This window comes from Eublepharis macularius, chromosome 2 (genome assembly GCF_028583425.1).
Source record: "Eublepharis macularius isolate TG4126 chromosome 2, MPM_Emac_v1.0, whole genome shotgun sequence".
In the NCBI taxonomy this organism is placed as follows: domain Eukaryota; kingdom Metazoa; phylum Chordata; class Lepidosauria; order Squamata; family Eublepharidae; genus Eublepharis; species Eublepharis macularius.
In genome coordinates, this window is record NC_072791.1 from 12,239,206 (window position 1) to 12,262,580 (window position 23,375).

At 44.0% G+C, this 23,375-nt stretch overlaps 1 protein-coding gene across 2 annotated transcripts; it reads right to left on the reverse strand.

Moving 5' to 3' along the window:
* LOC129324282 (zinc finger protein with KRAB and SCAN domains 7-like) lies at positions 1-23,158 on the reverse strand. Of its 2 annotated transcripts, none has more exons than XM_054971452.1 (15): positions 22,920-23,158; positions 20,334-20,830; positions 20,128-20,170; positions 17,393-17,472; positions 15,630-15,756; positions 9,074-9,169; positions 7,820-7,915; positions 7,576-7,671; positions 7,341-7,427; positions 7,106-7,192; positions 6,871-6,957; positions 6,636-6,722; positions 5,173-5,400; positions 4,917-4,943; positions 1-3,795 (listed from the first exon to the last, which is right to left on the reverse strand). In XM_054971452.1, the coding sequence occupies exons 2-15, from the start codon at positions 20,730-20,732 to the stop codon at positions 2,480-2,482; spliced, it is 2,856 nt and encodes a 951-aa protein (XP_054827427.1). In that variant the 5' UTR covers positions 20,733-20,830; positions 22,920-23,158; the 3' UTR covers positions 1-2,479. The 2 variants fall into 2 exon arrangements, with proteins under 2 accessions (XP_054827427.1, XP_054827426.1); XM_054971451.1 differs by having other exon boundaries at positions 4,845-4,943.
* Positions 23,159-23,375: the final 217 nt, after the last annotated feature.

Here is a 23,375-nt window from a genome sequence, read left to right on the forward strand (position 1 = left end):
CAATTCATTTTTATTATTTATTTATTTACATTATTTATAGTCTGCTTTCTCACGGAGACTCAAAATGGATTACACAGTATGGGTCATTATACTCAGTTTCAAGGCATTTCAATATGCATGTAATAAGGTATATACATGTAAATCTGCAAAGATTTAAACCTGCAGAAATCCAATACAAAGTTAAGAAATTGCTGAAACAGTGCATATATAATTCTAATACCAACATATTAAGCAATTTAGAGCCAAGCTACAAGTGATGCCTGACACAGGTTGGACACTTGTCAGCTTCCCTCAAGTTTTGATGGGAAGTCCTGGTTTTACAGCTTGGCTCTCCATTACAGATGCAAGACCAGGACGCCTACATTTCCCATCAAAACTTGAGGGAAGCTGACAAGTGTCCAACCTGTGTCAGGTGTCACTTGTAGCTTGGCTCATAGGATCCAACCTTAGGATTATGCTTACGGCAATAGAAGTAAAGTTTATAGTCACTCCCTATCCTGTTACTGGCATATCACTTTAAGACAGCTTCCATACATTACAGCCCTCCCATCTTAGTACAAAGCCCTCTTGAATAATTCCATCCATAATTTGCCAGAAGAGTGGGAGCTTTCTTAATCTCCTCCTGACAAAGAGAACTTGATTCTCGAAAGCTTATGCTACAATAAAATTGGTTAGTCTTAAAGGTGCTACTGGACTCTTTTTGATCTTAATCTCCTCAGGTAGTCCACTCCATGAAATGGGGGACGCTTCAGAGAATGCAGAGAGCCAGTTTGGTGTAGTGGTTAAGAGCGCGGGACTCTAATCCGGAGAGCTGGGTTTGATTCCCCACTCCTCCACTTGAAGTCAGCTGAGTGACCTTGGGCTAGTCACAGTTCTCTGGAGCTCTCTCAGCCCCACCCACCTCACAGGGTGTTTTGTTGTGCCATGGAGGAACATAAGGAGAGAGGCATTTCCACATACACTGGACCACAGCCATAGAGAGTTTTTTATGTGATAGAATAGGTAGCCAATGCAGTGATGTTACCATGGATATGCTGGACAATGGCCATGGAGAGCTTTTTATATGATAGCCAATTTCTTGAACTCAGTCCAGTAACTGGTAGGTAGCCAATGGAGTGATTGCAGAATGGGAGTCATATTCATGCTCCTCCTAACTCCCGATAACAGCCAAGTTGAAGTGTTCTGCACCGAACGAAATCTCTGAGTTCACTTACAGGGGAAACCAGTGTACACTGCATTACAGTAGTCAAGTCTTGATGTTACCATGGTATGGATCCAGGTGGATAAATCGGACATGTCAATGTAGGGGGCCATCTTCCAGGCTAGACTGAGTTTCTGGAAACCGTTTTTTACAGCTTCCTTCACTTGCTTTTCTTGCAGTAGCACGGGATCATTAACAGTGATCATTAACAAGGGTCAGACAAACTCCATTGAAAGAGGGAAGTACAGTGTCCTTCAAGGTCTCTGGCTTCCCTATGAGCATCACTTCCATCTTGTCTAGGTTCCCTTACAAATTGTTTGCTTTCAGCCACTCGACCACAGCTGCCAGTCACTGAAATAAAATCTCTACTGCATTCCACAGTGATTTGGTTAGCAAGATATGGAGCTGGGTGTCAACTGCATATTGATGACATCCAATTCCATACCTACAAATTAGTTCTCCTAAAGGCTTTACATAGAGGATGGATTATATTAGGGATAAGATTGTGCCTTGGGGAACTCCACAAACTTATTCCTACTCTTGAGATATTTATTAAAGCATTTATACCCCACATTTGTACATGGTTTAAGGTGGTTTACAAAGCAATTTTAAAAATTCCAAATTAAAACCAATATAAAATCTCCCCTTCCCCCCACCTTTGAAATATCCCTGACTTTCACTCTATATCAAAAACCCTGCCCAAAGCCCTTCTATGTTTTCCCTCTTATGTAAATTCTTTGATATGTGATTACATAACTTTCATCCAGGCGTATGTGGTTTCTCTCCTGAGTGGATTTGTGGATGTACAATAAGGCCTGAACTCCGAAAAAAGCTGTTTCCAAACTTAACACATTGGTATGGTTTCTCCCCTGTGTGAAATTGTTGATGGGAAGTAAGATCTGCACTCCGAGCAAAGCTTTTCGCACACTTGACACATTTATATGGCTTCTTTCCTTTATGAATTCATCCATGGGGAGTGAGATGTGTATTCCAAGCAAAGCTCTTACCACACTCAACACATTCATATGGTTTCTCCCGTGTGGATTTGTTGGTGAGAAATAAGGTGAGACCTCTGAGCAAAGCTCTTCCCACACTCCATGCATTTATAGGGCATCTCCTCTGTGTGGTTTTGCTGATGGGCAGTAAACGATTTGCTATGAGCAAAGCTCTTCCCACACTCCATGCATTTATAGGGCTTCTCCCGTGTGAATTCGTTAACGCTCAGTAAGATGGGAGCTCTGAACAAAGCTCTTCCCACACTTCACACAATTATATGGTTTATATGGTGTGTGGATTTGTCAATGGAGAGTTAAGGTCTGCATTCCGAGCAAAGCCCTTCCCACACTCCAGACATTTATATGGCTTCTCTCCTGTGTGGATTTGTTGATAGAGAGTAAGGTTTGCATTCCAAGCAAAGCCCTTCCCACAGTCCACACATTTGAATGGTTTCTCCCTGGTGTGGATTTGTCGATGGACAGTAAGCTGTCTACTCTGAGCAAAGGTCTTTCCACACTCCAAGCATTCATATGGTTTCTCTCCTGTATGGATTCGACGATGAACAGTAAGATATGAACTATAACCAAAGTTCTTTCCACATTCTGCACATTTAAATGGTTTCTCTCCTGTGTGAATTCGTCGATGGTCAGTAAGATGTGTATTCCGAGAAAAGCTCTTCCCACAGTCCACACATTTGTATGGTTTCTCCCCTGTGTGGATTCGTTGATGAACAGTAAACTCTGAATTATGAGCAAAGCCCTTTCCACACTCCAAACATTTATATGGATACACCCCTAGGTGGATTCGTCGATGGGCAGTAAACCCTGATATATGAGGAAAGCTTTTTCCACAATCCAAACATGTATATGGTTTCTCCCCTGTGTGGATTCGTCGATGGACAGTAAAGTGTGAAATTCGAGCAAAGCACTTCCCACAGTCCAAACATTTATATGGCCTCTCTCCTGTATGGATTCGTAGATGGGAAGTAAGGTCTGAATTAAGAGCAAAGCTCTTTCCACACTCCAAACATTTATATGGTTTCTCCCCTGTGTGGATTCGTCGATGACCAATATAGTGTGAACTTTGAGCAAAGCTCTTCCCACACTCCAAACATTTATATGGTTTCTCCCCTGTGTGGCTTCGTTGATGGCCCCTAAAATGTGAACTTTGAGCAAAGCTCTTCCCACATTCCAAACATTTATATGGTTTCTCCCCTGTGTGGATTCGTCGATGGTAACTAAGGTTGGATCTCTGAGCAAAGCTCTTCCCACACTCCACACATTTATATGGCTTCTCCCCTGTGTGGATACGTCGATGCTCAGTAAGATGTGCTTTCTGAGAAAACGTCTTCCCACACTCCACACATTTGAATGGTTTCTCACCTGTGTGGATTCGTTGGTGGACAGTAACATCGTTGTTCTGAGCAAAGTCCTTCCCATACTCCATGAATATATATTGTTTCTCCCCTGTGTGTATTTGTTCAAGGGATGATTCATATCCCCTCTCCCATTTTGTCCCATTGCTTCTTCTCTGCTCTTCCTCTTCCAATGGGAGTTGTTGAGGCTCTCCCTCAGGCTCTCTCTGGGGTCCATCTGCCTCTGGAATAAAGAGGAGACTGGTAAGACCTTCAAACAAAAGCAGAATCAAGGAAAAATGGCCATTAATAGCTCCTGATAATAATAGAACAAAAATCACTTGAAGTGGAAACACATGCTGCCATGTATTAAATTTTGCTTATTAAGCATTCATGTTGGGTAAAGATCAAAAATAAGAGCTGGAAGGGATCCAAAGGGTCATCTAGTCCAGCCTCATACACAATACAGGAATTTCACAGCTAATCCCCTCTACACCACCTGTGACCCCTGCCCTATGTCCAGATAATGGGGAAAAAAACCTTCCAGGGTCCATACCCAACCTGGCCTGGAGGGAAATTCTTTCCTGGTCCCAAAGTGGCTATTAGCATTGCTCTGGAAATATGAGGAAGGACCTCAGGCGCAGAACACTGGCTCATTTCTTCCTGCTGTCCCTCTCACAATTTGCCTAAGTTCATACTGAATCATAGAATCAGCACTGCTGAAAGATAGCAGTCTAGCCTCTGTTGAAAAATGTCCAATGAAGGGGAGCCTACCACATCCCCAGAAAGCCTGTTCCATTGAGTAACTGTTCTAACGGTCAGGAACATCTTCCTAATGTTTAGCAAACAACTTTTTTGCTTTTGTTGTTTTTGGTGTGACCCTCTGGGGCAACAGACAAAAACTCTGCTCCATCCTCTATGTGACCTTTCAGTATCTCCTCTCCTCCAGTATTGTATCACCTTTCAGTTGTCTCCTCTCCAAGCTAGAAAAGACACACAGAGAGTCACGGTAGAACAATCCAAAGCTGAGCCAACGCTGTGACTTACTAACTAATTACATTCAAGAACAATTTAAAGCATCCAGATTCTGCATCCAGAATCCCCCTCTTCTGCTGAAGCAGTGACAATCTAAAAATGAGATAAGGTTAGTCTAGCATGACCTGCCCTTGAGGAACACAGGCTGGATCTTGGTCATCACTGCCTTCTTTCTGAAGTGCTCCAGGAGAGACTCTTTCAAGATGTGTTCTAAAACATTTCCAAGTATGGACATCAAGCTGAAAGGTCGGTGGATACCTGGATCATCCTTTCTCCCCTTATGGAAGATGGGGACAACATGTGCTGACCTTCGATCTTCTGGCACCTCACCTGTTCTCCAAGAATACTGAAAGATCTCTAAAATTACACCAGAAAAGTTCCATTAGTACCCCAGGATGCAATCTGGCCCTGGGGATATGTTTTCAGTAAAGGAAGCTAGGTGTTTCCAGATCACTCTTACACCTCCCCTAGGTGTCAACTCCCTTCCTTCATCATGCATTCTCTTATTGCCAGGATGAGCAGTTTCCCTGGCAAGAGATGATTAAGGCAAACTAGGAGCTGAGCATTTCTGCCCTGTCTGTATCACCTGATAAAATCCCAGTCTCCAATCCCTGAAGCCAGCCGCCACTCCCAAGGGGACTCAGACGAACTTCTGTCTTTTCAGGCAACATCTCTCTGAATGCTGGTTGCCAGCAGGGCAAGCCCAGAAGGGGGCTTTGGCTCTGCTCCTCTGCTTGAGAATGTTCCAGGGACTCCAGCTGGCCACCCTGGGAAACAGGAGGCAGGGCTAGATGGACCTCTGGCAGATCTCTTCCTAGAATCCAACACAGAACAGAAGGACATTCTGGAACAGAGCTTTAGACGTGAACTACGGAGACCCAAGCAGAGCTCCCTACCCAAGCAGAGCTCCCTACAGCACACTGGAGTGGTCTTGGACCAATCACTCCTCCCCAGTTTTTCCTACTTCACAGGCTTGTTGAGCGAGTAAATGGAATTCTCACCAATTCTGCCCTATATTCCTTGAAAGAAGGGCAGGATAAGAGATAAGAATTCACCAAAAAACAAGAAATAAAGGGATGGTCCTGCTGCCCTCCCCCCAACAGATCACCTTCTCTGGACTCATCATACTCCAGGTCCTTCCAAAGAACTATAATAATAATAATATTCGATTTATATACCGCCCTTCAGGACAACTTAATGCCCACTCAGAGCAGTTTACAAAGTATGTCATTATTATCCCCACAACAAACCACCCTGTGAGGTGGGTGGGGCTGAGAGAGCTCCAGGGAGCGGTGACTAACCCAAGGTCACCCAGCTGGCTTCAAGTGGAGGAGTGGGGAATCAAACCCGGTTCTCCAGATTAGAATCCCACTCTCTTAACCACTATACCAAACTGGCTCCCTAGTCAATCAGAAGAAACACTTCTGGTCTAGGAGGACCAACTGGAGCAGCTACAAATCTTTCTGGTTCTAACTTTAAGGCCCTAAACGGGGCTAGATTCCTTCACGGTCTGCTTCTGGCCAGATTGTTCACCACCACCCTATTAAGCTCTTCCCCCCCAAACCCCTAAGTAGAGAGACTGATAGTTACCAGAGACGGGGCATTTACAGTGGTAGCTCCTCCCTTCTACAAGCTTGCCAGGAGAACTACTTTATCTTTCTCACACCTAGTGAAAATTATTCATTTCAACTAGGCTTTGAACTAAAAGGTTTTTCATTCTGAGGTATTCTTTAGTCTGATTCTCTCCTGAAGAATGTTCTGATCCTAGTTTAAATTTTGTTATTGGTAATTCATGTTATGTTACCTAGAGTGTCATGTAAATAAATAAACAAACATTGAATACAACTGGATAGTGAATACAGATTTCCTCCAAGATTAGCCACCAATAAGCCTACATTTTGTAATCTGTTTTAACCATTTGAGAAAGCTTTCCTATCTACTCTTGGCTGTTTCCACATAAAAATGTCTCTGTACTTCAATGAATGAATGTTAGCCAAATCTATCTGGATACACCAGAAAAAGATTTGCGCTACACAAGGAGGTTCATACCTGCTGATCCCTCTCTTTTGCCTGGGTCATGGAAAAATGGATTTCCATTTCCTTGCATGAAGTCACGTCCTGGAAGCAGAAACCCTCCTTTTGGGAAAGGAAACAGAAAAAATACTGCATGAGAGGGGAGGTGGCTATTGCTTGGATCCAGAATTATCTTTCAGCTGATCCCGCTGGTGGTCCAGAGCAGAGGATACACCAGAAAAAGATTTGCACTACACAAGGAGGTTCATACCTTCTGATCCCTCTCTTTTGTCTGGGTCATGGAAAAATGGATTTCCATTTCCTTGCATGAAGTCACGTCCTGGAAGCAGAAACCCTCCTTTTGGGAAAGGAAACAGAAAAAATACTGCATGAGAGGGGAGGTGGCTATTGCTTGGATCCAGAATTATCTTTCAGCTGATCCCGCTGGTGGTCCAGAGCAGAGGATACACCAGAAAAAGATTTGCACTACACAAGGAGGTTCATACCTGCTGATCCCTCTCTTTTGTCTGGGTCATGGAAAAATGGATTTCCATTTCCTTGCATGAAGTCACGTCCTGGAAGCAGAAACCCTCCTTTTGGGAAAGGAAACAGAAAAAATACTGCATGAGAGGGGAGGTGGCTAGTGCTTGGATCCAGAATTATCTTTCAGCTGATCCCGCTGGTGGTCCAGAGCAGCGGATACACCAAAAAAAGATTTGCACTACACAAGGAGGTTCATACCTTCTGATCCCTCTCTTTTGTCTGGGTCATGGAAAAATGGATTTCCATTTCCTTGCATGAAGTCACGTCCTGGAAGCAGAAACCCTCCTTTTGGGAAAGGAAACAGAAAAAATACTGCATGAGAGGGGAGGTGGCTATTGCTTGGATCCAGAATTATCTTTCAGTTGATCCCACTGGTGGTCCAGAGCAGAGGATACACCAGAAAAAGATTTGCACTACGCAAGGAGGTTCATACCTGCTGATCCCTCTCTTTTGTCTGGGTCATGGAAAAATGGATTTCCATTTCCTTGCATGAAGGAGAAACAGTCACGTCCAGGAAGCAGAAACCCTCCTTTTGGGAAAGGAAACAGAAAAAATACTGCATGAGAGGGGAGGAGGCTAGTGCTTGGATCCAGAATTATCTTTCAGTTGATCCCACTGGTGGTCCAGAGCAGAGGATACACCAGAAAAAGATTTGCACTATACAAGGAGGTTCATACCTGCTGATCCCTCTCTTTTGTCTGGGTCATGGAAAAATGGATTTCCATTTCCTTTCATGAAGGAAAAACAGTCACGTCCAGGAACCAGAAATCCTCCTTTTGGGAAACAGAAAAAATACATTAGTGGATCGTGCAAGACGGATATGTGAGCCGCTCTTTCTCAATGAGGAAATTAATCATCTAAACCACGCACTTCAGGCAAATGGCTACTCCAGAAATGAAATCCGAAGAGCAATCAAACCCAGGATGAATCAAACAACCAAGGAAAAACAGTCTCCTACAGGAAAAGTGTTTTTGCCATATATCAAAGGAATTACTGATCAGATGGGAAAGCTTATGAAAAAGCATAACCTTCAAGCAGTATTCAGACCCACCCGAAAAATACAACAGATGCTACGATCAGCAAAAGACAATAGAGACCCCCTCACCTCTGCAGGAGTATACCGTATACCCTGCAGCTGTGGACAAGTTTACATCGGGACCACAAAGCGTAGCATCCAGACAAGAATAAAAGAACATGAAAGACACTGCAGACTTGGACAACCTGAAAAATCAGCAGTGGCTGAACATAGCCTAACGCAAACAGGGCACAGTATCTTATTCCAGGACACCAAAATACTGGACAACACTTCCAACTACTTTGTCAGACTGCTCAGGGAAGCCATTGAAATTCACAAGCATAAGCAAAACTTCAACAGGAAAGAAGAAACCTTAAGAATGAACAGAGCATGGTTTCCAGTTCTGAAAAACACCAGGCTAACAAAACATTCTATCCCTGACAATAGCCCTGCAGAGAAGATTAGCACATCAAGTACCAATCCATATGCAAAAGAACCTCCTCAGGATACAGTGAAGCCTCCCGCCATTAGCATTCCACACCCTGGGAAACTCTTACAGGATGACTCAGCTCAACCCCACCCCTCCTGAGTAGATACAAATGACCTACATCTTTTCCACACTGTGACACTGAGAGATCTCTGTCTTTTGGTGCTACACCTCTGAAGATGCCAGCCACAGCTGCTAGCGAAACGTCAGGAACTACAATGCCAAGACCACGGCAATACAGCCCGGAAAACCCACAACAACCATCGTTCTCCGGCCGTGAAAGCCTTCGACAATACATAGAAAAAATACTGCATGAGAGGGGAGGAGGCTAGTGCTTGGATCCAGAATTATCTTTCAGTTGATCCCGCTGGTGGTCCAGAGCAGAGGATACACCAGAAAAAGATTTGCACTACGCAAGGAGGTTCATACCTGCTGATCCCTCTCTTTCGTCTGGGTCATGGAAAAATGGATTTCCATTTCCTTGCATGAAGGAGAAACAGTCACGTCCAGGAACCAGAAACCCTCCTTTTGGGAAAGGAAACAGAAAAAATACTGCATGAGAGGGGAGGAGGCTAGTGCATGGATCCAGAATGATCTATCAGTTGATCCCGCTGGTGGTCCAGAGCAGAGGAGGGAGCAGGGCACTCCAGCACAGGGCAAGGAAGCCCTAGCCCAGACAGAGTAACCATGGCCCAGGATCTCAGCCACTTCCAACGACATGCAGGATCCAACATTCCATTCTGACACCATCTAAGGTGGCCCTGAGGAAAGTCCATTAAGGACTCCTCTCCCTTTTAAGAGACCCCGTACTCCTTGTAAGGTGAGGAAAAGGTGTTGATCAATCCGTAAAACCTTGAATTCCTAAAGATCTGATCATTCTTTAAAAAAAACTTTTTATTTAATTTTCTAAATATTTTATAAACAACAAATTAATCAACATACAATAACAAGTCATAATTCAATTTCCATTGGAGTATTGAAGAAGTAGAGAGTTGGACTACTAAGTGCTAGTAAAATACAAAATCTGTGTAACTTTTTGGGAAAAGAAATATAAGATGATGCATAATTAGTCACATAATCAAAAAATGGAAACTATTTTTCCAAAAAACAGGATTGAAAATTGGTGTTATCATTCATTATTAACTGTTCAGACATCTTATACATTACCATAACATCCCACATTTTTTGTATCCACTGTGTGAGTGAGGGAACTTTATCAGATTTCCAGCTCTGCTCTATTAAAGATTTAGCTGCATATAATAATAATGTGATTAAATTTCTCCTCAGTGGTGGAACCGAACAGGTGTTCGAAAGGTTTAATGAAATTTTCTGGATTAAGTGGTATGATGTATCCTGTTATTTTTGCAATATCGTCTACAGTCTTACTCCAGTAGCTATGTATTTTGCAGCAGATTCACCAACAGTGGATAAAAGTGCCATTCTCCTTACAACCTTTCTAGCATTTAGGGTTATTGTTGAACTTATAGTGATATAAATGGCATTAAATAACATCTGTTTACTATTTTAAAGGTTTGTAATCTAATATTTAGTGACTTAGATTACTAAAGACCTGATGACCAAATTGAACTCCAATCGTCACTGAATTCTTTTTTTTCTATATTTCTATATTTCTATATTTTCTATATTTTTTACGATCCATATTTCATGCTTTTTGTTGTAATGTAGTTATTGACAGTCATTATTTACAAATGGATAAATAAATCATATTATCAGGGCTTTTTTTCAGTGGGAGCTCCCAGAATCTGAGATCCGGCACCTCTGAAAAAAGATCATGTGACTGGTGGCAGCAAGGACTTCCTCTGGTGTAATAGGCTGGACCATGAATTCCAAATGATCTTGGGAGAGTTTTGGAGTGAATTTTGTTGTTTTAAGATATTTTATTATATTTTTTCATCAAGGGTGCCTGATTGGTAAAGGTTTTGGTAGTAATCACTGAAAGTTTGGACAATATCCTTCATGGCTGTAATAGATTTTCCCTGAGAGTTTTTTAGCTGATGTATCATATTGGATGATACCCTGTGTTTGGCTGTCCTGTGGAGCCAATGGGCAGCACTGGGTGTTTTCATTAAGAATGACCATTTCAAGAATTGTAGGTTTTGTTGGATTTTTGATGATTTTAGTACTTCCAAATTTTTGCGTACAAGGTTTAGTTTTTTTTAGCGTTTTGTTTCCACCAAATCTCATGTGTCTCTTTTCCAAATTAGAAAATTTTAAGGGCTAATATTAGTTTCTGCCTTTCAGATTTGTATGCAGTAGCTAATGAGATAAATTTCCCTCTAGGAACAGCTTTAAAGGCATCCCATCCCATCCCACTGTCATTATTCAACTCAAAATAGGTTTCAATTTCTTTAGCTAATGTAGAACAAATGCCTTGCTTCTGAAGCAAAAGTTTATTCATTGACCATTTAGGTCCCTTCCCATTTGATATCTTATTTGTGATAAGACATGATACCGAAGAGTGATCTGACCAATTACTGCTACCTATGGCAGATGAATAAACTTGTGGTAGTAGAGTTTTGGTAACCAGAAGAAAATCTATACGGGTGTAAATTTTGTGCACATCAGAAAAATATGTAAATTCCTTAATCCCTGGGTTCATAGATCGCCAGACATCTTCAAGACTAAAGGAGTCGAATATTCTCTTCAGCTTTGATGTCTCCTCTCTTTTCCTTTTTGAATTGTTTTTTATGAGTTTTGTCTAAGGATGAGTCAATTATATAATTAAGATCTCCCCCAATCAGAACATTCCCCTTCTAAAATTGGTTCCTCTAGGGTGTTTTTTAGGAAATTAAGTTGATCATTGTTTGGTGCATAGATTGATGCTAAAGTTAGAGGGGAGCCATCTAACAAATAGGAAGCAACTTTTTGGGCCTGCTAAGATTTCTACGTTGTGAAACGGTGGATTTTTAACAATAAGTGCTGCTACCCCTCTAGCCTTAGTGGTTCCAGGGGCTTGGAAAGAATAAGAAAACCAGTTTGAGTTTAATACGTTCTTAACTTGATTTTTACAATGCGTTTTCTGTAAAAACACAAAATGAGGGCATGCCTTACTCAGCTGATTTGAGATTCTTTTTCATTTTATTGGGTTGCTAAGCCCTCTGCAGTCCCAGGTTACTGCTTTCCATGGTGTTGCCATGCTGTTTGATATTGCACTTTTTTGTTTGTTTTTGTTTAATGGTTTGGATTCTTAACTTCGGATAGTTAAATTACAAACTAAGGCTAACAGCTATACTATTACCTATTCAACTAACTTCTCTACTAACCTAACTAAAAACAAAATTAAAGAAAAAACTACTCTTTTCGTATAAGCTGAACTAACTAGACTACAAGGCTTATTCTAACATACTATAAAATACCTACTTTAACTTTCATTTATTAACTAGCCCTCTAAGGAGGGCTGAAAAAAAAACAGGGCCCTAACTTTAACCTAAGGGCACAGGGATCTTAAAACTCTTACCCTTATAATTTGAAACAGTATACTACTAACTATTACCTGACAACTTTCTAAGTGGGGAAGTAGTAGAAAATAATTTGCTTTAACTACCCCTCCCCTTCTCCTCCTAGATCTCCCCCCCCTTTTTTTACACCAGTTTTATTAACAAAGTTATTGAAGTATCAGAATATTTACACTCCCACTGGGTTAATAAAAAGCAATATCTATTGTTAAAACTGTTGTCCAGATTTGCCTAAATTACTGTCTAGTTCCTATAAGGGGATGCAGATGAGAAAGTAAAAAACAAAATACTAACTTTAAAACTTCAAACTCTCTGCTATTTTCAAAGAACACCCAAACTTATTACCCCAATATTAGGGTAAGTACCTCAAGGCCCAGAGTAATTTTGGGGCTCAGGGAGAATATCTCAATTCCTCCATGATCTGGGATTGCTTAACTGGAGGGGGGGAATGAGTGGTGAAATTTGGTATGCTCCGAATCCCCCTCCCCCTCTCCTGTTATTCTTATGAGCTTATATAGACTCATAATTTCTCATGACGCACTTACAAGAGATATAGATTTTAACTATATACATTTAAAGAATCATGCAGATAAGTTCAAGAATTTAGAGATATTTTTATCTTGAGTCTTGCTGTTGCTGTTCATCTTCTGTCTTCAAGTGAAGTTTTAACGTCAACAAGAGTTCCTTCCCTGAAGCTAAATCACTTGCCTGGAGTGCATAACCTTCATATATTATGATATTGGATGAAGGGCTCCACTTAAATATGATGCTGGCTTGTATTCATGTGGCAGAGATTGGTTTAAGGATTCTTCTTTTCTCCAATATTTCTGGAGGGTGATCCAAAAGTACTAGAATTTTTTTTCGTTATACGTCAGAGCCCCTTTAAGTCTTGCCTCTCTTAGAATGCGTTCTTTGGTTTTTGGGTACAGGAACTGAACCAATATATCCCTTGGTCTGTTTGCACAGACTGTGGCTATAGGGCCTACATGAAATGCCCTTACAATGACTGGACTCCCTCCTCTAATTGCAATACACTTGCCAGCCATTTAGACATAAAAACAGCCCAATTAGAGTTACCTTCTTTGTGTTCTGGAATTCCTCTTATTTTCAGATTATTCTGTCTTGATTTGCTTTCCAATGCTTCTAATCTCCCCTCCATAGCTGTTTCACTTGATTAGAGAGTTTTAATTTCATCCTGAAGAGTCATTCCCAATTCAAGAGTAGTTTCTGCAGCTTGAGTGGCTCCTTTCAAGATATCTGTTAGTTCTTTTATTTGACTGTGGGTTGGTTTTAAAAGTTCAGTTACTGTTTTGAGAAGAAGTTCTGTAGGTCATCTTTAAAGGCTTATAATGTTGCTTTTTAGCACAGGGGTGGGGAATGTCTAGCCATCCCGCAGTCATTTGGACTGGCCCGCAGAGAGAGACGAGCGGCAGTGCTGTGGGCAAACACAGCAGGCAGATTCCCCCGATCCCACCCTTCCCCCTCGCTCCCACTTACCCACTTGGCGGGGGACACGCTCCCGCACCTCGAGAGCAGGAGGTGGTAGTGGTGAAAGCAGGCCGCTCTTGCTGCTGTTGCCACCTGCTGCTGCCAGCGCTGCCTGCTGCTGCCGCTGCTGCTACCAAGAGCAACCTGCAGCGCTGGCGAAAGTGGCCTGTGCCGCCATGGGGAGAGTAAATGGCGGTGGCGACAGTGGGGGGTGCTGGCAACAGAGCTGCTGCTGCTGCCGCCACCGCCACTGCAAGCGGGCCGCAGAGGTGGCACCAGGGAGAAAGGAGACACAAGCGCCCTTTCTCCTGCATGCGTAATGTCACATGCGTGGGGAAAAAGGACGCTGCCCATGCAGGACAGAACATAAACTTGGCCCTCGGCGGAAAAAAAGGTTCCCCACCCCTGCTTTAGCAGATAGGAGCCTCTCTATTTTTGGCAGGCTTTCCCCTGGCAGCCGTTTTGGTTCCACTTGCTTGCGTTATTGAAGTTATTATTGCCTCTATTGTCAAAAAGGTCTCCATTGTTACTGAATTTTTTGAAGCTGATTTGGCTTTTGTTGCTGAAAATTTTCCCATTTCAGGTAGGTGTTTTTAGCTCAGAATTGTGCAGATTTTCTAGTTAGAGAAGGAGAGGTTTTCAGAGCTCTGCAATCTGTTTGGAATGTTGTTTATCCCAACCGTCCTTGAGGGGGCTCATAACAGGATATCCTCCAGCCTAGCACCTTTCTGAATGGATGGGCTCTGGATTTTCATAGCAGCTTGACACACAAGAATTCTTTGTGACACAAGCCAAAACTTCACCTGCTCAAATCCAGGTTTTCATGGTTTGTTCTTCAAGGCTCAGACACACTCTTTCCTGCAAGGGTCGACATGCCACAGCCTAAACTAGTAGTATAAAATAACACCCTTCTATAGATTTAGGAACACACAACACAAAGTTTAATTGTAATTGTGTTAAATGTCTAATATTTATGTCTAATACATAAATATGGATGTACAGACAGATATATGGCCACGAAAAATAATACAAAATATACAGAACTTATTCTCTCCAAAATATCAATTTTCAATTTTTGTATGGATGAAAACATGACCAACGCACATCCGCTATTGCCATGTGTTTCAGTCCCTTCATCAGAATCACATTTCACAAGTTGCTGTGTAACAAATAACATCATCATCTAGAACCAGGGCTTTTTTTCAGCTGGAGCATGGTGGAACGGAGTTCCGGAACCTCTTGAAAATGGTCACATGCCTGGTGGCCCCGCCCCCTGATCTCCAGACAGAGGGGAGTTTAGATTGCCCTCTGCGCCACCAGCAACACAGAGGGCAATCTAAACTCCCCTCTGTCTGGAGATCAGGGGGCGGAGCCACCAGCCATGTGACTATTTTCTCTGAGGGCAACCCACTGAGTTCCACCACCTCTTTTCCCAGAAAAAAGCCCTATCTAGAACAATGTTCTTTACATACATATATTGGTTGAGTGCTGCTATTTTATATGTTTTTAAAATATTTATATTGGACTGGTTGTTATTGTCATTTTAAACTATTTTAAAGTGTAAATTATATTGTCATGTTTTATCTGAGTGTAATCCGCCCTGAAGCTGCCAGTGTGGGGAGGGCGGAATAAAAATCGAAAACAAACATACAAACAAATATACAAAAACGACATTTTTTTAAGATAACACACCCTACACGTAGCAAACCAATTACTTCTTAGCCTGCTTGTAAATGTTTGTTATTTAAAATGCTGGATTCTTTGGCTGCTCTGAAAAGCACATGAGGATGCCCTGTTGACATCCCATGTAGTGTTCCTCTTAGTTTACAAACCAATATTTTAGCTTACACACTAATATTTGGGAAGTCCACTAGATATGAAGAAGTCTCTCATTTGCCTGTGTGTGGAACCGCCTCACTACCTATTCAGAGTTTCTATTGGAAGGGCTCTACGAGAACCCTTCTTAGACGGAGTGATTTCTGCCTCCAGCTTCTGTGAATTGAGGGAGAAGGGACCCTTACCCAGAGAGGCCACATTCTGAAAATTCTCCTCCATGACTTCCTTGTGAAGGCTTCTTTTTTCCGCATCAAGTAGAGCCCACTCCTCCTCAGTGAAATGAACAGACACCTCCTCGAAGGTCACTGGACCCTGAAAAGAGAAAAAAAAAAGCAACCTCTCTATCTTATCAGATACTGAAACAGATTCTGTATCCTCTCAGATACTGTTTATTTTTATTTATTTATGACATTTTTAGTCTGCCTTTCTCAAGGCGGATTACATAGTACGAGATTAGTACAATCAGTAAAAAGTACATTTTAATACAGTATCAAGGACATTTCCATAAACAATGCCATAGGATAGATAAAGGTTTAAAAGACATAGTATTAGCAAGAATCCAATACAGAGTAGAATACTGAAGGAGAAAATAATCAATTCTATGACTAACATTAGACAACATGGAGCACTGGTGGTACGTAGGAGTACATATTTAAAGCAGCAGATAATATTTAAGGCAAAAATAGTGATGAAGTCTATGATCCCCAACTCATTAGTGAAGCATCTGAGACCCCATCCCTACAATACAGCCCTCCCATTTGAGTAAAAAGCCTTTTTGAATAGTTCGGTTTTGTATCGTTTATGAAAAGCCAGGAGAGTGGGGGCTCTTCTGACTTCCTCAGGCAGGTCATTCCACGGGATAGGGGGCACCACAGAGAAAGCCCATGTATGAGCTGCTGCTGACTTCACCTGTGTGCAGCCCGGCACCTGCAGGAGACCCTGTTCAGATGAGCGAAGCTGCTGTGGAGGAACATAGGGAGGGGGGCGGTCCCGTAAGTATGCCGGACCAAAGCCGTGAAGAACTTTTTATGTAATAACTAATACCTTGAACTGAGCACGGTAAGCGATGGGTAGTGGAGCGACTGTAGGATGGGAGTGATGTTCATGCTCCTGCTTGCTCCTGATAACAGTCGAGCTGCAGCATTTTGCACTAATTAGAGCCTCTTAGTTAACTTAGATGGGAGACCTATGTATAGAGCATTACAATAGTCAAGCCTCGACGTTACCATAGCATGGATCCAAGTGGCCAGGTCAGCCGTGTCAAGATAAGAAGCCATCTTCCAGGCTAGAGTGAGGTTGTAAAAAGCATTTTTTGCTGTCGCCTTTACTTGTTTTTCTAATAATAACGCTGGATCCAGTATAACTCATAGGCTCCTAACCAAGTCTGCAAGGGTCAGACGAACGCCATCAAAAGTGGGGAGTACAACGTCCTTCAAGATCTCAGCCTCACAAACAATCATCACACACTTGTCTGTGTTCAATTTTAATTTGTTATTTTTCAGTCATTTCACTACAGCTGTCAGGCAGTGATCTAAGATTTCAGCTGCATCCTGTGGGGACCTGGATAGAGAGATATAGAGCTGGGTGTCATCTGCATATTGATGGCATCCACCTCCATTGCTGCGAATGAGTTCTCCTAAAGGCTTTACATGGACATTGAATAACATGGGAGATAAGACTGAGCCCTGCAGAACCCTGCAAGATTGTTCCCATTCTGGAGATAGTTGATCTCCAACGGCAATCTTCCCCTTATGAGGGCCAGCCAAAAGAAGTATACTTAGAAGCTTGCTTGCAGGATTCAAAGTTCCATCAGACCTTTCTGTTTTCCTTCTAGTGAATGTCCCAGATAGCAACCAAGGCAAAGAGAGTGAGGGGTTCTTTCTGGGCTGAGGAGGGGTGGGGGGTGCATGCTGGCACCCGGGGTCATGATTGGCAGTTCCACACTTACCTGCTCTGGCCACACGGAAGTTTCTTTCTCCCTGCTGCAAAGATACGGCAAAGGTTTTGTTGTTGGTTTCAAGGCCTCGCCTGGAAGGATCAAAAGATAATTGGAAGACATTCAAATCCTTTCCGCTATTTAGCATTGCAGTTCCTTGAGTGGGAAACAGAGAATCTCTTGGCTCATGGTCACAACTACCCTCGCTTCCTTACATAGTATAATCGTTTGATTCCAGACATTTTCAAAACCCAGTCTTGCTAAGAATTATCATAGACAAATATAGGCCTGATTCTCCAATGGTACAGAATTCACAAGATGAAGAAGGAAGAACTCTGAAATGAAAGGTAGAAGCAACTCTGAACCCACTGATAGAATCGCAGCTACCAAACTCAAGAATCTCTGCACGTGGGCAAGATATGGAAAAAGGCAGGCTTGCTATTGGTGAAATAACACTTCCCACGTCACTGGGTGGTGCTTCTTCTGGTCATCTCCCAGTGCAGGTCATCCACCAGGGCGACCAAGGCTGTTTTAGTCACATGACCCAGACACAAAAGGATCTAACCAATTGCAGTTCTCCAGCCACTGCCTATTCAGTCACCTCACTTAAGAAAGGGATATTTCAGACTTTCCAGTTAAGATGCCCTGGGTCCTTTGTAGACTTCTTTAGACAAGGCGCAACACAATCCATTTTGAGGCAGGGGTGACCTCCCCCTTGCTCAAGGAGGCATTTCCTCCCTTTCAGAGTAAGTCAGACAGGCCCACCCTGGCTGATTACATTAGCCAGGAAGGCCATATAAGTAAGTCATAGCCCTCAAGACCCCAAGGGGGGTCCGCAGCCTCAGACTGAATGCACTGAAAAATTCCCCAAACAGCCCAACGAGTCTCCACCCGGCATCATCTGACCCTGTCTCTGCTAATGCAGAGCCCAAGTCAGAACTGAGTCAGTGCTGAGCAAAATGGCTACAACGGACCACTGAGGCCTCGACTTCCTCCTCCCTCCAGAACCCAACAGGCCTCTGACCACCCAGATGAGCTCCATTGGCCTAAACGGTGCAGACGCAAGGGCGGCTTAGAAGTGATCTTTGCTACCATCACTTTAAAGTGAGTTTTTGCCGTCTCCCGTGCCGTATCCCTTGTCTTTTCATCTCTGGAGCCCCTCAGCAAACCAAGCTGCTGTCTCATGTCGCCTAGGAGCAGATGTGTCAATTCCCCAGGTCATTTTTTCTTTCCAGCCAGGGTATAGACAGAAGCGCCAACTATATCAGCAGGAAAATCTACCAGTCCTATCTGAACATCAGTCGCATCGATCAGGCTGTGGAGGCAGATCACCTTAAATGATCCCCCTCCACTACACACTCCTGTAATCTTAAATCCAAGCAAGAAGTGACTTGTCTATGGGAATGGGACTGTTTTTAGTCCCTCCATCCTTCTAGGATTGCCAGGGACCTGGAGTCCCTTGTCGGGAGATGCCCAGGTCCCCGGACTCTCCCATGGGGGATTGCGAGCCACTTACTCTCGGGTCTTCTTTATGAGTGTGCTCCTGGCTTGTGTGATGATGTCACTTCCGGGAGTGACAGCATCACATGAAGGTCAAAAGGTGCCCCTTGGGTCAAAGGGTGCCCTTTCCTCGCTGGTGCAGGCTGCTTTCACTGCGGCCGTGACCTGCTTTTGCCGCCACTGCTTGCACCCAACTCTTGTTGGGTGCAAGGGGGCGGCAGCGAGACCAGGTGGTGGTGGTGGCATGAGCAGGCCTGCTTTCACTGCCACCACTGTGGCCCACTCTTGTTGGGTGCAAAGGGGTGGCAACAGTAAGAGCGGGCGGCGGCAAGAGCAGGCGGCGGCTGTGGCGAGAGCAGGCTCGCTCTCACTGCTGCCGCCGCCTGCTCTCGCAGTGCATAAGCGCCCCCCTCACCCAGGGGCAAGCTGTGCCACCAGGGAAGGACGCGCCCCAGGGAGTGTGCCCCCTGCCGGCTAAGTAAGTGAGCATGGGGGGGAAGGATGGGGTTGGGGGATCCCCCGCACTGGGCGGGGGAATGGGAACCCTACACCCTTCACATCACCTTCCTCCTGCACAGAGCAAAACCCCACATCAAGAGTGTGTCCGGGGCAGGAAACGGGGCCTGCTATTACTGGAGACAGGCCTATGGTTATCATGGAGGCCTAAAATCCTGAACTGAAGCCTCTGCAAGGATGTTGAACTCCGCAAGAATGACGGTTACTGTGGCATGAGATCTCCTCAAGGCTTATTGGCCCCACACACTATCTTCCCAATTTTAAACATTAATTTACATAAATTGTCATTTCTTTGCATTCAGAGCAAGCTTTGTTCTCAACGCCCTGATGACACCAGAGGTGAGGTGGACCGGAAGAGTTTTTGTCATATTTTCTTCCATGCACTTATGACTTTATCATGATAAAAACATAAATCCCTCTCATTTTTCTTTATCCGCAACCACAAACCTATTGGCACTTTTACCAAGTAATTACTCAACTGGTTAACCATATTACCCTTGCACAATTATAATATAATTGTAAATAAGGTATGGACTAAACCACTATTCTTCCAATTAGTTTGCACTGATTTTAAATTGATTCTCGGTTTTTGCTTCCCCAAATTGATATTTCTAAAGTGAGAAGCTCAGGTGAGCATCTTTCCCACCCCAGACTGATGTTGGGGGAATAAAAGAAGCCCACCTAAACTCAAAGAGGCCATTGAGTGGGTAGGACAGCCCTTTTGATCTTACCTGGAAAAGCTGTTCCGTGGCAAAAGGTGATCCTTTCTTGCACCTGAAAAAGAAGTGGGGATCCCACAAAGGGGAAACTGTTGAGAAAGGGAACAGGAAAAAGGTGAGGGGGGGGGGCTAAAAAATTTGGGGCCATCTGTATGGATTTTGAGGGCATCCCTGATCATTCTCTATCCCCACATACTACCTAGAGGAATCCCCCTTACCTCCTGGTCTGGATTCTTGTCCTCTGCATGGCTCAGGAGGAACCCTTCTGCCAGGGCCACTGCCTGGGAACTGGTCTCCGGTCCACATTCCCTGACCCAGCTCTCCATCTCTGGGGGCAGGATGGCCAGGAACTGGTCCAGGATCACCAGGTCCAGGATCTCCTTCTTGCTGTGCCTTTCTGGCTTCAACCATTGGAGGCAAAGGTGGTGGAGGTCACTGCAGACCTTTCGGGGCCCTTCAGCCTCCTGGTAACGGAAGTGCCGGAATTGCTGGCGCTGCACATCTGAAGGGGGAAAATCCTCTCCCAGGCTCTTCTGCAAGGTTCCTTCCCACACTTCCCTTCTGCTCCCAGCCTCTGTGGCAATAGGGCTTTTTCGTACTTCTGGCTCTCCCCTCATCCTCCCTTCGTCTCCAAACAGCCTCCACCCGGGCCAGTGGATCACCTTCCTCCTCTGTCAGATTCTTCTACCAAGGCAGGTGCTGGATTTATGACCTCCTGCAAAGAGAAGACTGATCTGTTGTGTATATATATATATACTGGTAGCTAAACTATAAACTAAAGGTTCCTGCAGCATTCAGATGCCAGAGAACATGACATGGGACCAGGAGTGGGGTGCATATTTACAAAATGGTTGTGAAGTTACAGTGAATTAAAAACAGAACGGAGCAACTGAGAGTCCTAGAGATGCTGGATCTCTCTAATCATGCTGCAGACAACTGGAGAAGATTTCACGAGCTGTCTGGCTTGTCATGGAAGCCAGCAGAGCCATGGAGGAGCCAGAGACGAGGAAGAGGATCCTAATTTGGAAGCATCCAGGGCCACAACCTGCTGATTGTTTTCATATCTTTCCACTAACTGTGCAGACAAGAACTCTAAATACGTTAAGTTGGAAGGGTTTTATATGCTTACTAAGATGAGGTTTTTAGAGGGCACCTTTTAACATAAGGAGTTGATCTGTGAATACTATGTTGATAGGTTGCTTTCAGTCTACAAAGCCCTATTTGTTGTCATTCAAGGATCTATGTTTTTATACTCCGGATGGGTTTTTATGCTGGATTTTTAATTAATATCGCTTAATCTTTTTTGTTTTCTTTACATGGTGCTTTTTCAGCCACTTCAGTCAGGTTCTCTGGAGAGGCAGCACAAAAATTCCTTAAAGAGATAAATATCTTTGTCATAGAAGGAAGCAAAGCCAGATAGAGATCTTGGTGGCTCATCTGAGAAACTCAAGTCCGACACGTGACTTCACAGGGCTTGTGGACTCATTAAGAATGGATCAGATTGTCTGAGGCGCTCATAATTTGAAGGGGAGAGGTGGATTTCTAGAAGCCAAAGATCTTCCATCAGTAAAGGCAACTGAAGTGCGCCAGGCAGCAGAAGTCACCAGGACGGCTTTGGATTTTCAGGCAAGGAAATTCTTGCTGAGTCTGTGAGCAGAATTGTGCCTTCAATAAGCCATAACAGCATGAAGAAGGGAACTCTCCAAAAGTCCAAGTTTCCTATTTCAGAACAGCAAGAACAAAGAGGAAGGCCACACAGGAACACAACTGCACTACAGCAGCACCAGGCTTATGAAAAAAATTACGGGAGTGCCTCTCTATCTACGCCCACGACAGCAGTTTCGCTCCTCTGAGCCAGGCCCTCTGCAGGTGCCACTCCTTCATTTATTCTGTCTTGGGAAGGGCTCTGCATAATGGATAGATGCACTGCTCTGCACATCATTGGGGTTGTGACATGACCCACCTGGTATTGGTTAGTTGGATTAATGCTGGCTCCATCTTCTACTTCTAGGACCATGCTGGTTTCAAAATGGGGGCATTAAAGTGGGATCCCTGTGAGCGTAGTGTCCTGGGGGTACACCGCACATGCACACTCTCTGTAGTGGCCCCCACCTTAGAGAATGACCTTCCTAAGGAGTTCAGAAAAGCTCCCTCTCTCCTGGCCGTCTGCAAACTGTGGAAGATGGAATTATTTAGGAGGGCTTCTTATTCAGGCAATAGACCTGCGCTGTAAGAAACAGCTGAGCGAGATGTTCCAGAAATGGGACTAGGACTGTAGACCCGGGGTTGTGCACCAGATGGCCCAGATCTGGGTTTCAGGGATATAAAAAAACACTTGGTACCCCTGAATTCCAGGGCAGATTAATCCAATTACAGAATCGTGAATTTATCCAGTTATTATTTCCAATGTGAGAAAACGTCTGGAGGGACTGTGGGGGGCATTGTTGAAGTAAACAACACCAAATTTTCTGTACACTACTCCTGAGTAAAGATCCCCCAAATTACGGGAAGATTGGACCCTGGGATCCAGTTCTATGGGTCCGTGAACAAGGTCCCCCAGCGTCTCGCCATTTTTTCCCAGAGGAGAAACCATCAAACCAGCTTTACAGAAGGAAGGGGGGGGGCTGAGGTTTGCTGAATCACAGAGTTTAAAAGGTGGCCGGAGATGCATCCCTTATTGCAAGAAAGAAGGACTCAACTCCACAGAGCAAGCAGACAAGCCCTGGAGACCAGGGGAGCCCTTTGGTAACTATTTCCAAAAGCAGGGAGGCATTTTGCAAAGGAAATATTAGTCCCCTACTTACCTCTTTTTGAAAAGTCCTCCAGCGCTGCCTCCTCTCCTCTTCCCCACTCAATACAGGAAGTGACTGCAGCAAGTCAGACAGCCGTCTCCCTTCAAGCCTCTCTAGGAATGGTTGTGTGATTCTTTATCATAAATAGTGGGTCCCCCCCCCTCCGCCCTTGAGTTTTGTGTTTGTGAAAATACCTTGAGAAGATATAATTGCAATTGAAACTGCCAAGCTTAAGAACTATTCTGAAACCATGGTGTGGATTTTCCGGTCTTTCGGTGCCACACCTCTGAAGATGCCAGTCACAGCTGCTGGCGAAATGTCAGGAACTACAATGCCAAGACTACGCCCGTACAGCCCGGAAAATTCACAACAACCATCGTTCTCCCGCGGTGAAAGCCTTCCACAATATATTCTGAAACCGATGCACCGATCAAAACTGTGCAATGCGAAAGGCTGGGCAGCTGCTGC